This window comes from Strix uralensis, chromosome 3 (genome assembly GCF_047716275.1).
Source record: "Strix uralensis isolate ZFMK-TIS-50842 chromosome 3, bStrUra1, whole genome shotgun sequence".
Taxonomy (NCBI): domain Eukaryota; kingdom Metazoa; phylum Chordata; class Aves; order Strigiformes; family Strigidae; genus Strix; species Strix uralensis.
Window position 1 is genome coordinate 47,869,103 of NC_133974.1, and position 23,064 is coordinate 47,892,166.

At 34.2% G+C, this 23,064-nt stretch overlaps 1 protein-coding gene across 6 annotated transcripts in view; it reads left to right on the forward strand.

Moving 5' to 3' along the window:
- Nucleotides 1–23,064, forward strand: part of GRIK2 (glutamate ionotropic receptor kainate type subunit 2) — a 445,887-nt gene that overhangs the window by 260,621 nt on the left and 162,202 nt on the right. For all 6 annotated transcript variants that reach the window (XM_074862173.1, XM_074862175.1, XM_074862179.1 and 3 more), the window contains one exon: nt 5,279–5,485. In XM_074862173.1, coding sequence (XP_074718274.1) covers nt 5,279–5,485 — 207 coding nt within the window. The remainder of the gene's footprint in view (nt 1–5,278; nt 5,486–23,064) is intronic.

The window sequence follows — 23,064 nt, forward strand, 5'->3', positions numbered from 1 at the left end:
GAACAGTTGTTGATGAATATGTTGATATAATTTTTTGTTTCCTTTGACCTGGTGGTTTTTAAAAGACAGCTTTCCTCTGCATGATCCAACCTGCACTCCACATAAGGTCCCTATGGGCAGGAAAAAAAAGTCAAGTCACAGAATCATTGACAATCATTACCACCATTTCATAACTAGTCATGATACCTTTTGCACTTGAAAAGCAAATATGCATCCAAAGTACAGTCAAGCTTCAAGAACAAGATGCAAGACCACACACAGCTTTAAAAGTATATTTCCCTTTAATGTTATTAAAATGGTACTTAGAACTATAGAATATAAATTCTACATACCCTATAAATTCTGCTCTGGCACTCAAACACTAATTTTTGTGGCAGTCTCATACACATTAAAGATGTCTGTGCTCATATGGTCAGGTTGTAAATATTTTTAGAAAAAGCAATAAATGGAAAGGGGTGTTATTTCAATGCTAACAGAGAAAGGCACATACTGAGCAATAGTATTCTTATGTATCTGTGTTCAGAAACATGCAGTGCACTTCTTCAGCTTTCAGTATATACCTTTATCACCAAACTATCAAATAAAACAAACACTGGTTTTGTTTCAACTGGTTATATTTCATAAGGATAACTTTTTCTCTGAAGGGAAAGTCTTCACGCCACTAGTTCTTTTTAAAATAGGAGGGTTTAGAAGAAGAACAAAACAAAACAACTAGAAACTTTAATTTTTCACTGGAGATAAACTTTCAATATCTCTAGCACTTAGGACAACAGTATAACAAGATAACTCTCTCTGGGTTTTTTTTTAGAAATTTGAGATATAATGCAAATGCATTCTCTTCAGTGCTATGCACCCACATTGCACCTGAAGGAGATAGTCACATGAACAGTTAGTAGTCTGAAATGTTTGGTTTGGCTAATTAATTCTATGAACATGAGCTTGAGTTATCTGGAGGGTGCAGCCACCCTTTTGTACATGGGTGGCTGTAAATGTTCGATCAATGTAACACAGGTGAGCAACTTGGAAAAATTTAGCACTACAGAGTTGAAAATAATTTTCTTGCATATGCCATCAAGACTATCTTCACAGGTTCTCTCAATAACATTACAGCATCATTATTGTTATGTCAGTTAGATTTCAACATGTGAATATTAAAAACAGGTCTTAGTATAAGATGTCTTTATGATTTGCAGCCTCTCTATTACACACATTTAAATTTTCCCCCATATAATTCAGGATTGCTTGGAATGGAAGATAGAAACAAAACTGTTGTTAAGAATCTTGTCAAGATTCCAGATAGATTGGGTGATGTGTGACTCTGTAAATATCTAAACAACTCAGAGAGTAGATGTCTAGGATCTCTGTACATGAGCATTCCAAGCTAATATTTCATATTGCCTACAGAGGCATGTATAGAATATTATATTTGGGAAGCACAAGTATAAATCTTTTTACAACTGCAACAAGGTCTTTTACACCTTCAGAAATAAATGTTAGGATATAAAGCATAGCTAAACAATTTTATTGAATATTTAATCCCAATTTAATATGGAATAATATATTTGAATTATCTACTGTTGATAAAGAAGTTCCAGACATTTGGGAAAGTCCAAAACCACAGAACCTCACAGACAAAATGGACAATTTTTCAATTGTTATGATTTCACTTCCTGGATGGTGAATATTCTTTTCACATTGAAACATGTCACAGGTAGCTGAGGTAGCTGTTTTCTTGGCTTTTTTTTTTTTTTAGCAAGAAGTGATTGAGTTTAGTTTTGCTTTCTAGCAAAATAGTCCAAATTCTAGATAACATACTGTTGCACTTAAGTATAGTTATCATTATAAAATGTTTCCTAATTTCTAACCTTTATTTCTTTTGCCAAAGTTTAAGGCCATTAATTTCTATCCCTTGTACAGAAAGGAACTTTTCTGGTTTCTTTTTGCAACAACTTCATATGTGTTGGAGACTTTTATAATTTTCCTCTCAGTCTGTTCTTTCTTAAGTGAAACAATCTATATTCTTTCAGTCTTTCCTAATCCTATTTTGTAGACCTTTGTTCATGTTTCTCCTGAACTGCAGTATGGAAAACTGAATGGAATATAGTAACTGAAACATTGATAGTCTAAAACATATAAAATGATAGTGTAATTTGATGGGAAGGAACCATTGTAGGTCCTCCAGTCCCAACACCCACTCAAACCAGATCCAAATAGGCCAGGGTGTTTTTTCTCAGTTAATAGTGTGATATTGTTGAGTCTAGTATGTGATCCCCTATAATATCTAGAACTTAATTTTATAGAGTGGCTACCGAATCAGCTCTTTTCCTCCTGAATTTCTACAATTTATTATTCATCTGAAGTATGGAAATAGTCATTAATTCCTTTGAATGCCATTTTTAAAATTACCCTTCTACTTTCTGAAACTTACAATTTTGAATTCTGATCCTGCCCCATTGTAAAGTGAATACACATCCAATTAGCATCTTTTCTGTTGAAGAATAAGTGGCAATATTTAACTGTATGCTGCAAGGAATATCACTTATTATAACTTTCCAGACTGAGAATTAATCTCTTTCAATGAAGTGCATATTTCTGATCAAATTTTCTTAATGTTTTTAGGGAGAACAGAATGGCTTTGTGTATAACAAGATGTGATGACTTGCCTCAACTTCTTCCCTTGTCCTTATTCTCTTTCCTTCTCTTATTCTCTTAGCTTTAGATTCCCACAAATGAAATAGTTTTATAATTTTCTTAGGATTAAAATACTGTTTTTCTAAAAATTGCATTAATCAGTCTACAATTTCATAGCCCTCCTTTCCCAATTTGTGAAGTTTTTGGATTGGGAAGAATTTAAAGATAAGCCTTTTACAGTCTCCTTTAAGCTTCCATGAATTCTTAAAGGTAATTCCTAATGGATCTGAAATTGCTAAAAATGGTTCTGCAAATGCATCAGGTCCAAACTTCCTGAACATACTGAAAGTTCAAGGACTCACTGAAGTTATCTTTCCATACTTTAGTCTAAACATTTTTACATGTGTTTCTTGTGATAATTTTATAAATTATCTGATCAGCGTTAGCCTTTTCAGAGAAGGTAGGCACAGGAAAAATCATCAAACTGTTTGGTTGTCTTTGCAGTGTGATTTCATGGTTTTCTTTTTCTGTTGGACAACTGATTAGTTCCTAGAATTTCTTTACCCTTGCTTCTAGAATGTCACTTTTTATCCTTAGTATCAATTTTTAATTGTACTGTATTTTTTACTTTGGCATTTATGCATTTGTCCCTGCGTAAGTTTTATGCTTGTTTGCTTTTCTGTTTGTCCTTCACATTCTGAGTTACATTTCAGTTCCTTCATACTTCCTTTTCTGAGTTTCAATTCATTGAAGAATTCATGTTTGAGTCTTGTTGCTTCTTTTTCTACACTGTCTGTGTTTTGTCTTAGCAAAGCCTCTGCTTGGGCCAGTAGTGGGCTTTCTATAAGGAATTCTCATTTCACCTGAAAAAGTGTTTTTCTTACAGTTGTTTTCTGTGAGAGGTTTAATATCAATAGTCTCTGTTTATTACAACTGTTTTCATACATAGTTTTTGTTCTGTCACTGTCTCTGCTTCTCAAGAATTATTCAGTGATCCTTTTCATTTTAATTGCTTTCAACTTTCATGTTTTCAGTCAGGCCATTGCTCTTGTCAGACATCTACAGAGCTCTCTTGAAGTCATTTGCCTACTTATTGTTTGAAAAGTTTCTGTCAAAACATCCTAGTAGTTTCTCTGGACAATTTATCTCATGTTATATTCATTGTTAATTGTGTGAAGTTCAGTGGTGCGCTTTTTTAAGATATGGCTGTAACCTTATTAATTTCAGTAGAAATTAATAGAAATAGAATATAAATTCTTAGCAGAGTCTTGATTCAGTAGTGTATTTTATTCAGGAAAAAAAAAGTGTAAGAGTCAACTGGGGAACAGATATATTCTGAACACACTTCTTTTAAGAACAAGAAATCTCCCTGCTTTCTCCTTTGCATTTTGGGTAAAATCTTATATGCCAAAGTTCCAGTTTTGTGCAGATATAATGCTTAAATCATGGGACAACTCAAGACAGATGTTTACATCACGTATGCTGGCAAATCCATATTAAAGCTGTCAGATCCCTAGAGAATAAAGTGCCTTTAACCCACTGAGTGCTGACATGGAGATTTAGGGAGGTATGAATTTTGTGAAGTTACCTGGAGAGTTTGTCTGATTATTCATCAGGACTTGTATTTGGTGCAGTAATTGCATGTACTACCATTTGTTTCCTTGCCTGATGTTTATCTTTTTATTATTGTAAAAAATGAAAAAAGCCTGTCTAAAACATGAGCAAAGACTGAGTTATGTATTTAGCCTATCAAATACAACTTGAATGTTGGTGCCATATTGTAGTGGAAAACTCTGCCATTTGTTTTTTGTCTTTTTCCCTTCAGCTTTGTATTTGAGGAAGGCTATCCTATATTGAGAAATGTGTAAAAATCCTATATTTTGCTAAATGTTAAGTTTCTTCTCATAATTAGGAATATTCTGCCGATCATTTTGTTTGTTGTTCTGTTTGCACTTTATGCAAAAAAAGTCACATTGTAGTTTAAATATAAGGAGATAAATGTTTAAAGAAAATAAATTCAGTTTTCATGGAATGGGTATCATAGAATTTGCATTTTGAGTTACTTTTTCTGTTTTTGCTGCAGTCATGTAAATGGCAGCTTGTAACTTGAGGCAACAGAACAGTAGGGGCTTTCACTGACTTTTCCCTCCCCCTGTGGGTTTTCTATACTTTACCTAAGAAAACATTGAGAAAATAGAATAGTTGTGTTAGGAAAAGTGTAAAGCCTAATACTTAAAGCATTTGATCGATGTTTTGGGTTTGAATTAATTTTTTTCAGTTGCCAAAACACATTTCTTCTTCATTTTCAGAGGCTTACAATGTCCATCCAAACAATGCATTTGATATTAATGTATAATGCAATTTGTTAAGGAGCACATTTAAATTTAGTAGTTATATGAATTCCTTGAAGATATGTCTACAGTGTTTATAGTGTCATTTTTTCAAATGAAAATGAGAAGAGTATCTTCTGATGAATGTTTGAAGATAAATAAAGACCTTAGACATACTCAAAAGCTAAAAGGATTCTACTTTTCATTTTAGTTCTTTGTACAGAGAGGGGTATCATGACAGTGTACTACTTCAGGTTAAAAAGAAAAGAAAGGTGTGGGGGCATTCATTATCCATTCTGTCTTTTTAATTTTTGCAGGAAGAGCCATATGTTATGTTCAAGAAGTCTGACAAACCCTTGTACGGAAATGATCGATTTGAAGGTTATTGCATTGACCTTCTCAGGGAGCTGTCTACTATCCTTGGATTTTCCTATGAGATTAGACTGGTGGAGGATGGAAAATATGGAGCCCAGGAAGATGCCAGCGGACAGTGGAATGGAATGGTTCGTGAACTAATTGATCATGTAAGCTAACTTTTGGAAGTTTTCCACTATCCATTTAGATTTCAATTCTATTCATACAAATTCTAAAACTTTTATGATAATGCCATTCGAATAGTACTGTTTTGGAAAATACAGATGTTAAAAGAAGTAGTGCAAGTAGATTCACATAAATTATTTCTTTAGCATGGAATTTGTTTGTTAAATGAAAAGTAATCTGCATCTCTGCCTATAGGCAACGTTTGTTTCTGCCAAACTGGTTTAGCTCTTCCATGGCATGTGCTTAAATGAAAATATGGAATAGATAGTATTCAGAATTTATTTCTGAGAAAAAAATATATGTTTTATTGTGAAAAAACATACATCTTCATTAATCAATAGAAGTCAGGCCTCTTCTGATAGTGAATCTGAGACTTTAATTTCTCTGCATGTAATGTAAAATCATAAATTATTTGATATATACAAAGAAGAGAAACATCTTTCTTGAAACGTTAACACAAAGTGTAAACAGTAAGACAATAATATCAGCATATATTGAAGGAGCAAAGAAATACAACGTGTGTCAAACAGATACCATTACAATTACTTGTAAATGAGTAAGGCAGGCATTACATTCTGTCCTTCAAAGCATACTTTCCCATTTGGTCATGCCAGTTGAATTCAATCTCTTAGAAACATTTTAGTCAATTTGAAAATTGAGTTGTTGTCTCTTTTTGCATTTATTTGGGTGAATTACTTGACATAGAGACATTTGATCAAAGAATGAGATAAAACATATTCTGCATATCACTGTCTTTTAAAATTGGAAAAAAGGAAGACTATTTTATAGCTAATTCAAGTGAAACCTAATGATGGCAGAAGCTACATGAATAACTTGAAGAAAAATATTCACTAATCTTGTTTCAATTTGCTTTAAGATTTCAGCAGATGGGCAAAACATGTGCTAATCAAAATATTCATATTTACTAGGAAGGTTGTTATCTTTGTGCTTTTCTAGTAAATAATAATCTGGTATTGCTGTTGCAACAGATGTTGATTATGCCTAGCTTCACACTTTTAAAAAGAGTGTGTGGGAGTATTATATTTATATTATGTTCAAATGTGTGTATGTATTATACCTACTACACATACATAGAAAGCAAACAGATATTTAGCTAGACTCTCTGTCCATTTCTATACATGCATATTTTCACACAAGTGTAAATGCATAGGCATGCATAGCTATTAGATTTTATGGTTGTTAGGTAATATCATCATCTGGAACTAATTTTCTATGATTGGGAAGGATATTATGGAAGCATTTCTTTTATAATTCTTCAGAAGCAAAATGAAATCACATTTTGATATGCTTTTATTATTTATCCCTAAAGCTTTCTTGAACAAGCACTAGTACAGCACCCTAAGCTTTTCACTAAAATAATCTTGAAATAAAATACATTTGAAGAAGTTGCAGCAATAAAGTATGTGGAACAGGAGCTTTTCCACTCCTTTCCTCTTGATAACACAGAATGGAACATGTGTTCCTTTTTCCCATAGATAACATATAACTAAACTTCGATTAAAATTTGTTTTGCCTTTTGAAATGGTGTTTACTTAGGAGTCAAAAAAGTTTAGATACTGTGTTAGTGCATGATGGAAGATAGTGTAACTTAACTTGGATCATAACTTTTACTAGTCCATTTCAACTGTTAAAATTTTGCTTTAAATTTTTATCTGGTTTTATCTATTATTATTTTGTAATCTATTTGAATACATTTAATTTATTTATGCATCTGTGCTCTGTATATGCATGCATGTTAATTGTACATTTTATTAGCAAGCAACACTTCAAACCTCAGAATTGATGCACAGGAATTTAGAGAATTCCAGACAGTTACCACATTTGATGTTTCCATGTGGTTAGTACTTCACACAGCCCATTAGCTTAGCTTTTCAGTCTTCCTTTTCCCTTAGAGAACATTTTTTTAATGTGACAAATTTAATGTTGGTTTTGTATAAAGTGATTTAATAGACTCATTTACTATTTCTTTTAGAAAGGTAAAATGATTCTGTCTACATTTTTCAATCTGAGCTTCTAATTAAAATAAATAAACTATAGAATAAAGACAAGAGTTCTGAAAGTTGCCATAGTACTTACATCTATTTGAAATATATTTTTTAAATTTATTTTATTTTTATCTGCTTGTTATATTTTAACTGTTAGTCTTTTAATTTCAGAAAGAAAGAATGTTTTGCTGTGGTATATATCTTTACAAGGGTAGTTTGTAGCATTTGTTATTCAAGTATAAATAAAATAAATAATTTTGGTATAGTATGTATGTAGAAAGAAAGATGCAGAATTTATATAAAGATAAGAAGTACCAAATAGAACCTAAATTTTTAATTCATTTAAATCTGTGCTTACCCACTGTACATAATTACTTGGACTCAAAAGTTTAAGTGAAATGAAGATAATGCTATCTGAACTGAGCTCAGCATATCATGTCAATCTCAGGCTTGAAATTCTATAATGTGAACAGAGACTGAAGTCTTTACATCAGGCTTTTTGTGTTTCAATCTCTTTTTCCATATCTTATTCAATTTATTCTTTCTTTGACTGTTTTACTGAGTGTTCACATACGCCATCATTCTGATATTGGTCTCCAAACAATGACTAGTTTCCTTTTGGATAAATGGTAAATACTGAAAGTGGAAAATGAGTTCAGCGATTCCTTCCCTTTAACAACTGAATGCTAGTGAATTCCTGAAAAAACAGTGGTCTCAATAGCTGCAAATGGAAGAGAAATATTCACTAGGACAGCAGATATGATGAGACTGTCCTATAAAAATATTTTAAATTGAATTTTTCCAGTTAAGCAGTCTGATTTCTTTGCTACAATTTTTCATTCAATATTTTACCCTCTCTCTCATTAATTCAAGACAAAGATGTTAGACATCTGGGGAAGGGGGAGCTAAAATCCTGGTATTTTCATCCTTTATGAATGCATTCTTCATAAAGAAGTATTCTTTATACTGACTTGCTGCCTTTGGTTCAAGAACTTTATTCAAGGATAGATTTATTGAATTGGTTTTGAACTGAATTATAAATTCTGGAGAATTCAGATTGTTCTGTGCTGCTACAAGTTGTTATGACACTGTATTATGTTGTATGAGATATATAGCATGAGCATATAAATTATGTTCCCCTATGGCTAGCAGATACTGATAGAATAAAAATATCTAATTTTCCTTTTTTTCTGTTAGACATTCTACTGTACAGCTCTAAAATTGCTTCAAAACATTGTTATTGTTGGGTTCTAAAACAGGCAAAAATTACTGTTTTATAGTTTCCCAGAGATATAAATGAAAGTGAAAAATCCACTGGGAAGTAATTTGTTACTATTATATACCATTAAAAATAACCTTTTCTTTTTTTTTTTTTTCCCCTTAGCTCTTTGTATGAATGATTTTTCTACAGCACAAAGATTATGCATTACAAATAGACTATAAGGCTTGCAGATCTTTTATGATTCATAAATAATTATAGAAAAGGTCCAGTTTTTAGATCATGACTGCTCTTTTATTGTATGTGAGGATTAAAAGGGAACTTTTCTACGTATCTCAGAAGAGTAGGATTTTCAGCTTGGAGGAAATTAAAATTTACGCAGTTGGACAACGGGAAAGCACTACTTAATTTGAATTAACTTTCGAAACAGCTTTGTTTTTTACTTCAGTATCTTTTGACTTTTTAAAATCAATATCTTACTAATAAATGGTTACATACAAAATGCTTACATTTATAAAAATAGTAGTAACCTTTTATTCTCTTAATAACAGAATAGCTTCAGATGTTTATATAATCAGTTTAAAATGTTTCTGGAGACATCCTCCTCAAATAACTTGCTACTTTTTTTTTTTTTTTTTTTTCCTAAATTAAGGTCCTTGTGGTCTTGAAGGACTAGAGCCAAGCTCTTTGTATTACTGTGTAGAAGTGAAAAAAAGGTTCCAATAAGCAACTATATATATTTTTGGTTGCTTCCTTTTTGAGACAAAGAAAAATCTGAGTAAATGAAGTGCTAAGGCTCAGACAACAGGCCCAAGCCAGAGTTGACCTATAGATGAATCCTTTATATTTTATAACTAATAACCATTGTGCTAGTAGGTATTGTACTAAGTTATAACAACCGATTTATGCTGATCTAAAAAGTGTTAAAGTGTTGAAATACTGAAGCCTGAACAACAGGCCCAGAGCTGAAGCTGCTAATTTAGTATGGAATAATTAACAAAGTATGTAAGCTCACTAGTGAAAGATGCAGCTTAGACAAAATATAATCAACAGTAAGGATGAAATGCTGAGAGAATGTATCCAACTTCCCTTGTTTAGCCTTGTTCAAGGCTGAGAACCCACGTATTTGGCCTTGTTAGAAACCCCCTTGGTCTCCTCCCCCCCCACCCCCCGAGCCCTGGCCAGGCTTTGGGTGGAATCCAACAGGAGAATGGAACCAGAAATTTTCCGCTCAAAACAAAGGTGCCAGTTATTCTGTCTTGCTGATCTCTAGTATATAAGGCTGGGCCCGTTTGCAGCGACTTTGGATGCCTCACCTACGGGTGGACGCACCGCGTAGGATTTCCCACTTGCCGGGACAGGCTCTCCAAATCCTCACTGCAACCGGGGCTCCCCAGCGTCTGCGGATCTGGATGATGGTAATGTGTGCAAGTGGTGATGTACCTTTCTTAATCGTTATTCTTTCTTTCATGTAGTAATGATTTGATGCATTACCCTGTATTTTCCTATATGTTTCTTTAGGTGTATTATTCTGCCTTTTCTCACTGCTTGTTTTCTGTATTACTCTGTTACATTGTTTAGTTATCACTAGTGAAATACCTACTTTTTTCACTCTGGTGTCCGAGTTTAATTGGTATCCTTAATCAGCAAGACAGTAAAGGAATTTAAGTTTCTTCCACCTTTTTCTTTTCTCTTCCTCACCTTTCCAAATGCAGTTTCATCATGTTGTTTGGACTCCATCTCTTTCCTTCATACTTACAACAAGTCCTTCTGTATAGAGCCTCATAAGGAAAAGCTGAGCTTCTTTTGTGTCTCCTCCTCAAGGATAGGTACAGGCTTCCTCCTTGTAACTTTCATGCAAAAGGTCTGATAGTTGAGATTTTCAATACAATACAGGACAGTTTAGCCATGCCTCTTTCATTAATCAAAATCTCAGAAAATTTGACAGTAGCAGGAAGTTAGAGACTATAGGAGAAAGAAAGAACGAGCATTCTGTCTTTTTGCACCAACACTATATATGCTGGACAATAAAACCTGTGGTCTGTCAGTGCTCTTTAGAGCACCATATCTGCTTGTATTAGTGAAAACACTGGTTGGACATTGACATTTTCAAATCTATTTAACTCCTAATGATTTTTTTTTTTTTTTTCAAATGAGGCTCCTAAATTAATGTATGACACTCATATGCTATTACTTATTGAACATCATTATTAGGCCATTGTCAGAGTATTTCTTCATAGAGGATCACTGGATTGTAACATTTTCCTTTAATGATAATTATTCTTTTTATCAGTTAGAGTGCTACATCACTTTCTCCTTTCTTTATTTCTCAGAGTGACTTAGTTGTTTTTTGTAAGACACCCTATATTTTTGTGAAGGGCTGCTGTGCTAGTCATCATCATCAGGTTCAATAATAAGAATGTTTCACAAGACAACCTAGTTAATAAAGCAGAGGCAGAATATCAGTAGTGACTTCAGAAACATGTTTTGCCTTACATACCTGAATCTGGAAAATTCAGGTCTTTGGCACAGTGACTTATCTCTCTTCCTTTGTGGCCAATATTTATGACTGTGAACTGTCATTCATTTCATATTTCTTTAAAAATATTATAGATGTCATAGTTTAAACAGATATATCAACTGAGTAAGCATTAGAAAAAAGGTTTGAAATATGGGACAAGTGGAAATTCAAAAAAAGAAGATTCTGCAGAGAATGCCTTTATATATGACAACATTTGAGTGCACTGCTCTCACCAGAAATTAAACTAGTGCTTGTAGAAAAATGGTGAACTAGTACTGTGAGATCTTAAGATTTACAAGAAGGATTTCAAACTATTTAGGCCTTAAGTTTAGAACATCCTTCTATATCAGTCTTAAAAAATATTCTTAAAAAATGTTTATTCCAATAGGATTAACAGCTATAAAATTATCAATTTAAATCCAGAAATGGTTATTTCTCCTTCTTTAACACATTTTCCATTATTTCACAGTATAGATTAACCATGTAATCACATAATGATGTATCAGAAAATAAAAATAGATAGAAACATATCATCATGCAGAAGTGATTCTAACTCATATTTCTGCAAAATCCTATCTTTTTTCCCTGACTTATGTTTCTCCATCTGAACCTGTATCTCAGACTTCTCTTAATGTTCTTCTTGGCTATCACACTGTCAAATTCAGTTGAACATCACCAAAACTTACCTCATTATTTTCTACTTGTCTTTTTTATTCCTTCATTCTTGTCATTGTTCCTAACATCAAAATTCTCATAAAAGTTCAGGAACATAAGGGAGTAATTTAGATGTCTTTATTTTCCTTTCCGTAGAGACTGTGTTCACATCTTGCCATGTCTTCCATAAGTCTAGAAAAATCAACCTTTTTTTTTTTTTTTTTTTTCTTCCCTTTCTTGCCCATAGAGTAAAATAGCTCTCAGGCCAGACCTTTCATTTGTATGTTTGCCTACAGCAGTGACCCTGTTTCTGTATTATAAGAAGTTCATGAATCCATTTTGTGAGCTTCATGTTCCTCACTGGTTCAACCTAACATTTTATATGAGTACTTTCCTCTTATTGTGCTATCAGACCCAGTCAACATGGGTTTATGAGAGTCAGGTCCTGCTTGACTAACCTGACCTTCTATGACAAGGTGACCCACTTAGTGGATGAGGGAAAGGCTGTGGATATTGTCTACCTAGAATTTAGTGAAGCCTTTGACACTGTTTCCCACAGCATTCTCATGAAGAAACTGGCTGTTCATGGCTTGTACTCTTCACTGGGTAAAAAACTGACTAGAAGGCCAGGTCCAAAGAGTGGTGGTAAATGGAGTTAAATCCAGTTGGTGGCTGGTCGCAAGTGGTGTTCCTCAGGGCTCAGTCTTGGGGTCAGTTCTGTTTAATATCTTTATCAACAATCTGGATGAGGGGATCAAGTGCACCCTCAGTAAGTTTGCAGACAACACCATGTTGGGTGGGAGTGTTGATCTGCTTGAACATTGTAAGGCTCTACAGAGACAGTCTGAATATATGGGCTGATGCCAACTGTATGAAGTCCAACAAGGCTCAGTGCCAGGTCCTGCACTTGGGTCACAACAACCCCATGCAACAGCACTACAAGCTTGGGGAAGAGTGTCTGGAAAGCTGCCTGGAAGAAAAGGACCTGGGGATGTTGGTTGACAGTTGGCTGAATATGAGCTGGCAGTGTACCCAGGTGGCCAAGAAGGCCAATATCGTTCTGGCTTGTGTCAGAAATAGCGTGGCCAGCAGGACCGGGGAAGAGATCATCCCCCTGTACTTAACACTGGTGAAGCTGCACCTCAAATACTGTGTTTAGTTTTGGGCCCCTCACTATGAGAAACACAGTGAAGTGCTGGAGCATGTCCAGAGAAGGGCAACGAAGATGGTGAAAGGTCTAGAGCACAAGTCTTAGGAGGAGCAGTTGAGGGAACTGGGGTTGTTTAGCCTGGATAAAAAGAGGCTGAGGGGAGACCTTATCTCGCTCTGCAACTACCTGAAAGGAGGTTGTAGTGAAGTGGGTGTTGGTCTCTTCTCCCAAGCAACAAACGATAGGACAAGAGGAAACAGGCTCAAGTTGTGCCAGGGGAGTTTTAGATTGGATTAGGAACAATTTCTTTACCAAAAGAATTGTCAAGCATTAGAACAGTCTACCCAAGGAAGTGGCGACGTCACTATCCCTGTAGGTTTTTAAAAGACATGGAGATGTGGTGTTTAGGGACATGGTTTAGTGGTGGACTTGGTACTATTAGGTTAATGGTTGGACGTGATGATCTTAAAGGTCCTTTCCAACCTAAATGACTCTATGCTTATATGTTTTAAGTGTTTTATTTCTGTTTGAATCATGAGAGTATCATTAAAACTCCTTGATATTTTATTTTTGTGTTCTGTAGAAACTGTAAGTAACAATTGTTCACATTTCAACAGAGGATTTGACCTTGAAATGAATCCTAAAATAATTTTTTTTGTTTCCCAGTTAAGAGAATTTACTGTCTAGAAATGTTGTTATCAAATCCATTTTTTTAATTAGAAATTCTTTTACAGGTACTTTTCAATCAATTAATGATATTTGTTCTGGTTATCGTATGCTATAGAGGAAGGGAAACAAAATCTATTCAACATTTTAATTAAAAGAATGATGATAAAATTAGAACTTTAGGATCAGATGTTGAGTTTAGTATCATATGTTGCTCCCAGTCAGTTTGGGGTCTTAGTGACTTTCCTTTTGAAGTCTTGGGTAAAGACTTTTTCTTATGGAACATTTTGACGTCAATAAAATAAAAGAATTCTAAGACAGAAATTTTTTATCAGCTATCTTAGAAATAATCCTTCCCCTGCTACTATATCATGTCAACAATGAGATACCAGGCAATGATATGCATATTTTACATTTTTCTCTAGTTGAGTAAACCAACAAAAGATTTTTATTAGCAGAAAAAAATATTATTTTCATTTTAATGCTATTCTCTCTGTCTTAGTTCTCCATACTTGTATTATTTTTAAGCTCCTTAGAACAGGTACTATTCACTGTATATTAAAATACATTATAACATGTCAAGCACTGCAAAATAATTGTTGAGTATATTGTTAACACTGTTCTTGTCTGAAAAAGAATCAACTTGAGTAAGATAACATTCCACAGGCATCTGCAAAATGAGTGTGTATCTTTTGTGAAAGTACTTGTGCAAAAAAACCCCAAATACAACAAAAACTCCAAACCCACAGAAACTCAGAGCTCTGCTTAATTTGCTTTGTTTTCTGTTTTTCACAAAGATACATGCACGTAGTTGAAGTATTTTATTTGGTAGCATTTTAAAGTTTAGTTCTTGAAGTTTGGCATTACAAAAAATGTGTTTCTGCATTCTTGAAGTGGTAAAGCTTTCTTTATTATAAGTATATAAGTTGTTGAGGTTTTTTTTACTTTTCTTGGTTTTGAAGGACTTTCTTTGAATATACTAACTATAGAAAACCTAAGTACCATATACCTGTGAACCAGTTTAAAAAAGAGATCTTACTTTTTTTTACACATAAATTGTGTGTTGAAATTTGCAACTGATCATCAATATTAAGCAAAAAACCCCAATTATTTTCTATTCTATCTTCCTAAAAGAAGCTGTGTTGAGTGCATTAAATATACTTTTTTTTTTTTTCCCTATAAATAATATTATTCTAAAGCCCTGGTAATCCTGGGCAGATCTTCTTTATTCAGAGAATAATCATATTAAAATAGATATAATTTTGATGACTGTCTTCTGTGCATATTAAATTATTTGCTGAGATAATTAACATTATGGTAATCTTGTTAATTTTGACTCATTAAAAAAATGAAGTTTACCTGTGAAAAGCATTGAGAGGGTAAACAATGTGATGATTTAATGAAAAAAGGGCAGTTCATGTAATATATGTGAAAGGTAATTTCTGACGATGCCTATCTTTACTCTTACTGTTATTACATAAACAACATACTAATAATTGCAGATGTTCTCAAAAAAGATGGAGGATTTTAATATGAACTTTTTTCAAATACATTTTTAGAACCTACTTGACATCTTACATGAGGCCTCATAAGATCAATTTAATTTAGAGTAAAATTCCACAGATCAGAATGTTGTTCCTCAGAGGGGAAGACAGGCTGAATTCAGTCAGGATTTCGGGAATGAATATTTTGGTAAAAGGTGCCTGTTGGAGCACTAGCTACGTAGGCTTCTGGTTTAGCCAATAGAGAAAACAATCATACCAGAGGTGAGAGATAAATCTGACTTATCTTCTAAAGCTGTGTCCAATGGAAGAATTCAGGTTAGATGCTCCGTGACCTTAAGCACATCTGCAGCAGATGTGACAGAGGACACCCATCCCATTCTAGAGCAGCACATTTGAGGACAAGTTGGCTATCCAAGGTATATCTTATGCAGTAGACATATTCAGGAACCCAAAACACTTTTCTGGAACTTTGTCAGCTGAATTGCTCTTTAAACGTCATCATCTGTATTGATTAGACCTTCACTGTCTGTGATGGGAGTTTAAACTGCTACAGACTAAGTCAGTAGCCCACACATAATTATCTGGTGCCACCTGAGCTTCCTTAAACTGTCCAAGATGCCCACATAATTCTGGCAGATCTAAGGCCTATGGGAGACCCTTTTGTTGATGGAACAGCAACAAGAGGCATGTCACAGACTCTAGTCCAATTCAGAAAAGGGCCTGGAATAACAGCCCAGGCATCTGCATTTTGGTGTTAACCCGCACTTAGGTCTTGCTTGAAGCAGTTGTGAGGTTACATTCTGTCTTTACAAAATTATATTTCTACCATACTTGCTAGAGTATTCATTGAGTGATCATCTTATTTTTTTTTAAATTAGTCAGTAAATGTGAGTAGATAAATTCCTCTCTCAGTAGAGTATACTAAGACTTTTCTCAGTGTTGATTCTTGTTTATGCAAGTAAAGATAGCTGTTTTCTAACAGAATTATGTTATTTTCCAATTATTTGTTTTCATTATCCGTGTCACCTATCATGAGCTGGAAAAAAAAAGGATTACCATGAGAAACTGTACTATGAAAAACAGTTGGCTGAGAACCTTTATCCATTTAGAAAGAAAATAGTAATTTAGCTAACAGTGCCTTCATACCAAGGAGTTCTTTTTTGTGTTCCTATTTTTTCTGTACCTTTAAATAGATCATTTAAGTTGTCTGGATAGAATTCTTGTCTTTTGTCCGGTTGTATAGTTTGATGAATATTTTTTTAATTAGGCATAAGATAAATTATTTTACAAAACTTACTTTAAATTAATCATCTTGTTTCTTAGATAAAACATCATGGGTTTTGTCTATTTTTACTTGAGGAGTAACCACTTCTATTCATTATAAAAATGAGAAAAACACCCAACAAACTTGCATGTTTTTCAGTTTCACATTCAAAACTAAGCTTAAGAAGGTCTAATTGTTATTTTTTTTTTTTTTTAACACATGATTTCTGTTGATGGGACAGTTTACATGATCCATAATATTACTTATCAACACAAATTATATTCACAAAAAGTTGTTTTTCATTTCTTACGGCAAGGAATATTCAGGCTATTCAGGCTCAGGGAAATATGTAAGAAAGTGGAGATAGAATGTAAACACTACTGTTCAAGGTGGCAAAGATAAGTATCACACAGATCTTTAATGAATAGTAGGAAGGAGTGAGTGATCATGTGAGTGTAGTAGATAATGTAACAGGCTTATAAGTTTATGTCAAGGGAATTCCAGTGGGACTCACTTCCCTTCTAGTGGGACTTGAACCCACTAGTACACCAGGAGTTCTGGTGGGACTCAAACCCACCTCCCTTCTAGTGGGGCTCAAAGACACTAGTGCACCTCTGTTTCTGGTGGTACTTAAATCCAGACTTGTGCCTCAGGAATCCACCATGGACTGAGGAGAGAGACACAGACAAAATGCAGAATTACAAAGGATTTTTTCTTAAGCAATGCACATGTGATGCCCCAGCCTAATGCTTGGGGACCCTGATATGGAAGGCAGGGTTTATATATGCTACAATACAGTTGTGTAGACCAATAAAATCACCTGTGTTAAGGGGTAGGCTAATCAGTTACCATTGTTTGTGTAACAAGTGCGTGCTTATCCCATGAAGGATCGGTGTGTGCCTGTGCTGTGTGGGTGGTTAGTGGTGTATGTTAATCTTTATAGTTCTAAACCTGTGCAGGTGAAGTGGCTCTGGTCAGTTGCTGTTCTGAGAACTTTGAGTTCATTGCTAGGCTTGGGTCACAATCCTTTTCTATTGTCTGAGAGTCCTTGCAATACACTGATGTTGGTTCTTAACACTTTGCATCTACTTTTTTGAAATTAAAGTTGAAAGTGTTCAGGACTCCTTCGGAAGAAGGATTTCAAGGCCTAGAAGTAATGCTAAAGAAAACTTTTTTTTGGATAATGTGAATTTCAAGTAAAACATTATCAAAGAAATTATATTGGGGGGAAATATTTTAATGTTATGTCCTTAATACACTGAAAAATCTCAGCTCAGTATACAAGATATAATAACATGTACTAAATTCTGAGCACTCACAAACCACTCATAGGGTCTTAGTTTGAATGAATATCATCGAGAGGAAGATAAATACTCAACTCAGGAGAAGCTGTCACATCTTACTTCACTTTGAATGGTTTTCACCCACAGAATCCATAAATCTATCTTACTTTTGGAGTCTGCCAGTCTTCTTTGCTAATAGATTTCATGAAAAAATAACTTGTTCAGCTATAAAGCCTTCACACATTTTATAATAATAATTACTTCTTTTCTTGCATGAGTTTACATAGGATACATTGAGCAGTTTTGCATTACAGAAGTGGAACTTAAATTATCACTTAATACATAATGTATAGTTAAGGTACATTTTTGACAAACTATGTGAGACTTGGTTAAATTTTTTTCAAATCTTAGGTCTAAGCTAGCATCTGCAACTGAATCTAAGGTGTCACATGATGAAAATTTTAATCATGCTAAAATTTTTCTATATATAACATAAATTTCAACTCTGATCCTTTGGGGAGATGATATTTTGAGGGGTAACATTCCATAAACCACATAGTGTTTTGGCAAGCCTGCAGTTAAAGGTATAATTGCTGCTTGAACCAGCAACTCTGGTGAATATGGACAGATGGTAAGCAGAATGCCTACTGATTTCTGCTGAAGTTTTTTTATGTCATTTCCTAGTATCTTGGCATTTTATTTTATTTTTACCTACTCTCTTAAAAAAAAAAAGACGACAGAATTCCCTTTTTACTGTACTCTCTGTATATTTTTAAAATACTACTGTTTGTATTTCAGTTTTCTTATCCTTAACTGTTTGTATTTTCAGCTTTCTTATGTTTTTTTTCTCATAATTTATCTCTTTTGATTTATCTGTTTATCCATTTGTAGACCATCTGTTCTGAGTGCATTTTTATTGTATAACATTTCTTGTTATACATTTATTTACCTTGCAAATTAAGCATTCCTGTTCTATGCTGAACCATTCTCTGAATTTCCAGTAATCATTATTAGCTACATTTGTTATGTTGGCAGTTTTCCAGCACAACCCTCTCTTTAAACGAAGCTACTAATTCACATTGTTTAAGATTTAAAAATAGTATTCCAACTCTTTCCAGTTATTCTGTATCACGATAAAGCATCCATAATTCTTTAACTGTTAAGTGCCTGTAATGCATTTTTCATGTGTATGTTTACTGTTTTAAATATTCATATTAACTTCCAGTTATTGTGTTCATGCTTTCTTTTCCTCATTAAAATGGCATTTAATTTCTGTGTGAAATCTGTCCTGGGGTCTACAGGATAATTTATTATGATAATTTTTAATATACCAGAAAATACCACTTGTGCTTTTTGTGCCTTTCAGTCTAATTGCTAATTCATTAATCCACAACTTCAAGTGCTCTGACCTTTTATTTCCAATGTCATTTGTCCCAAGCTGAATAAGCAGCAGCAGGTGTCTCCCTGACAAGCAACTAACCGTCTCTCTTCTGTTGCTTGAGCTGTTTTTTACTTCAAGCAAATTGAATATATTCATAGACTTACAGAACCTCTCTGCAAATTCTTATCTTCCATGTCTGAATTTATCAATGTAATTCACTCAAATATGTTGCACTATGAATCTTCTATTCATTTTTTTTTTTTTTTTCTAAAGTTTGCTTTAAGATCAAAGAGAGAGATGGTCTTCTACGTGACCATAGAATTATTCGTAACTATGGCTTTACTACTGCTTCAAACGAGCAGCCAAACATTGGTCTCTATACTCACTTACAAGATGACACTTAATTTGCATGTCTACTTAGTCACTCTATAATAAAGTCTGCATGTGATATTCCCATGGAAAAATGTACAAACAGATCCTAAATCAGTGTAAATGTTATACAGAAAATAAACTTCAGATACAGTACAGCAGAAAGTATTGAAGAAAGTCATGAAAAAATTCCAGGGAAATAAAAAAAACTCAATAATCTAAAATATCAAAGAAATCCTAACCAAGAAGCTTAGGTCAAGTGTGCAAAATATATGTATTAATTCAGTGAGGAACATAGCAGAAGGGCATATATGAATTCCCTATTAAATTGCAGGCAAGAGATTTCAAGTAGATGACAGACTGAAGATGCAGTTTTCAACAAAAGAGCAGTTGAGAATGAGCATTTCTTTTCCAAAGAGCAAGGAACTTCCACACAGTCTGCATTTAGTAAAATAAGGCCCAGCTATATTTCTATATTACAGTAAGACACAGAGAATAATAATGTATACACTTTTTATTAAGAGTCATAAATATTATTACACAATCTTTTGAGCTGATCACATCCTATGTTTCCAAAAGAAACTGAATGAAAAGATTTAAGTACATTCACAGGTATTTGACAGCAGAACTGGTAGGAGACTGACAATAGGGTCTTCTCAATAAGGCTCGTTAGGGGAAGAAAAAGAACATCAATTTAATTTGACCACAATGAGAAGTATTAAGATTGAAGAAAGACTTTTTACTTCTTTCTCTCTTTTAGAAGTGTATACAATAATCTGTTATTGCAAGTAAAATGTTTATTTATAGTATGGAAAATATGTTGTTAACCAGAAAGCCATTTTGTGTCTGAGGCAATGCAGATTTTGCCTTAAAAACAGAAGACTTAGTAAATGTATTTTGTTAGATTTTTTTGTTATATTCTAGAGTAAGTGTCTTGTCAAAAATGTATCAAAATCTTGTTATATACAAATCCTCAAGTCATGCTTCAAATGCATGGTAATTGATTATCTTTATTATCTTTTAAATTTAGTTTGCCTGGATAGAAAAATAATTGAGCTTTTTCAAAATGTCATGTGCAGTATTCAGCCTTGTCAATTCCATGTCTTATGATTTTCAAGTTAGTTTTAAAAATGATCCTTTTGGCCCTCAAAAGAGCTATTGAAATACTGTAGTATTTCATAATTCCAAAACGTAAAAGTGTAGATCGACACTTACATTATTGTCCAGTGCAATAACAAAGAAACGACAGGTCAGTTAGGAAAACCCATCACAGAAGCACAGTGTCGCTGCTCTTCTCTGGACTAATTCTGTTTCTATTAGAGACCTGCATAAAGGTGATAAAGGTTTGCTGAAAAAGCAGTAGCAGCTTAGATTACAGTGGGAGCATGTTTTCAGATGTCACTCAAGTGTGCCTGAATCAGAAAACTAGAACCAGGCACTAGCAAAGAGTGACATTGTACCAACCATGCTCTGTGCATCTGAGAAATAACACATTTCAATTCTAGACTTCATGGTCCTGTATGTAACTTGATATCATGTTATCTCTAGAACTTCTGTTGAATTATGTGATATAATTAAATGTATAAATTTATCAGTTTGATGTGTATTTAAGAAATTTGTTCTGTAGTGTAGCCATTGGACAAGAATATTTTCCCTTTCTCTTAATTCCCCACTGTAAATGAGTAATATAGAAATAAGATATAAATGAGTAATACAGAAATAAGATAAATGAGATAGATGCCATATTTTACTATTTAAATTCTTGTAACATTTGAGTAATTTTATCTTTGTAATTTTAAAAATTATTTTATCTATTTTTTTAACTACTTGTAGCTTAACAGGAAATCAACAATATTACAGAAACTTTTAGGAGCCTAAATGCCAAACCTAGTTTCACTAGTTGCAAATTTCCTTTCTTTGTCTGTATCCAGTATAGAAATAACATTGCTTTTTTTTTTTTTTTTTTTCAGAAGTGTGTGTAGAGAAGTAGAAGGAGAAGTTACTTACACTACAGAATCAAAAAATTGTTGATGTTGAAACTAACCCTAGAGATCACTTAATCCAAATCCCTGCTCAAAGCATAGTCAGCTAGACCAGGTTGCCTAGGGCATGTCCCATCAAGTTTTGACTGTCCCTACAGATGGAGACTCCACAGCCTCTCTGGGCAACTTGCTCCAGTGTTTGATCATTCCTATAATAAAAACATCTTTTTAAGTTTAAATGGAATTTCTTTCATTTCGTGTCCATTGCCTCTTCTTTCACTGGATACCACTGAAAAGTGTCTGCCTGTGTCTTCTTTACTTTCCCTTCCCCCCTCAGTTATTTGTATTCATTTATCAGATTCCCCTGAGCCTTCTCTTCTCCAGGCTGAACAGTCCCAGCTCTGTCAAGTCTCTCCTCATATGGCAGTTACTCCAATCTCTTAATCATCTCCATAGCCCTTCACTGGATTAATTCCAGTATGTCTCTGTCTCTCTTGTACCAGGGAGCCCAGATCTGGACCAACACTCCAGATATGTCTCACCAGTGCTGAGCAGAGTTCAAGGACCACCTCCGTTAACCTGCTGGCAATGCTTCTGCCTGATGCACCTTTCCAGTGTGTGTACTGGTGCCCAGGTTTATGCTTCCCAGGTGTAGCATTTGGCATTTTCCTTATTTGAACTTAATGAGGTTTCAGTCTGCCTATTTCTCCAGGCTGTTGATGTCTTTCTAAATAGCAGCATAATCCTGTGGTCTGTCAGCCACACCTCCCAGTTTTGTGTAATGTGTATACTAGCTGAAGGGGCACTCTGTCCCCTCATCCAGCTCATTAATCAATATGTTAAACGGTATTGGTGCTGGTGTTGACTTCCAGAGTACACCACTAGTGACTGATCTCCAGCTGGACTCCATGTCACTAGTCACAGTCCTTTCAGTCAAACAGCTCAGTCAGTTTTCATTTGACCTCATCGTCCACTTATCTAGACTGTGCTTCATCAGTTTGTCTCTGAGGTTGTTATGGAAGACAGTGAAGAAGAAGAACCTTATGGAAGAACCTTGCTAAAGTCAAGATAAACAATGCTCAATGCACTCTATTTATCCACCAAAGACAGTAATTTCATTGTAGGAAGCTATCAAGTTGGTCAGAAGGATTACCCCTTTATAAATCCACGCCAGTGACGTTCAATTATCTCCTTGTCCTTATGACTTTCAGGATTTGCTCCATCCCTTTCTCAGGAATTAATTTGACACTGAAAGGTCCATCTTAAAGTCAGGAGTAACATTTTTTTTTCCTTTCAGTCATCAGGAATTTCCCCTGATCTTCACAACCTTTGAAAGATAATTGAGATTGGCTGACAGTAATGTATTGCATTGAGAGTTTTGTAGCTATGACAGTGACAACAGTCCAGACTGTCAGGCGAAGATATATAACTCTGTTCATTACATAAAATAAAAGGCACCATGGCACAGGAGGAAGGAGGAGCCTCTCCACAGACAGGATCTGCACAGTGTGCCAGGGAAAGATCCATCTGGGATATGTCCAGTGCTGCATATTAGTAGGGTTC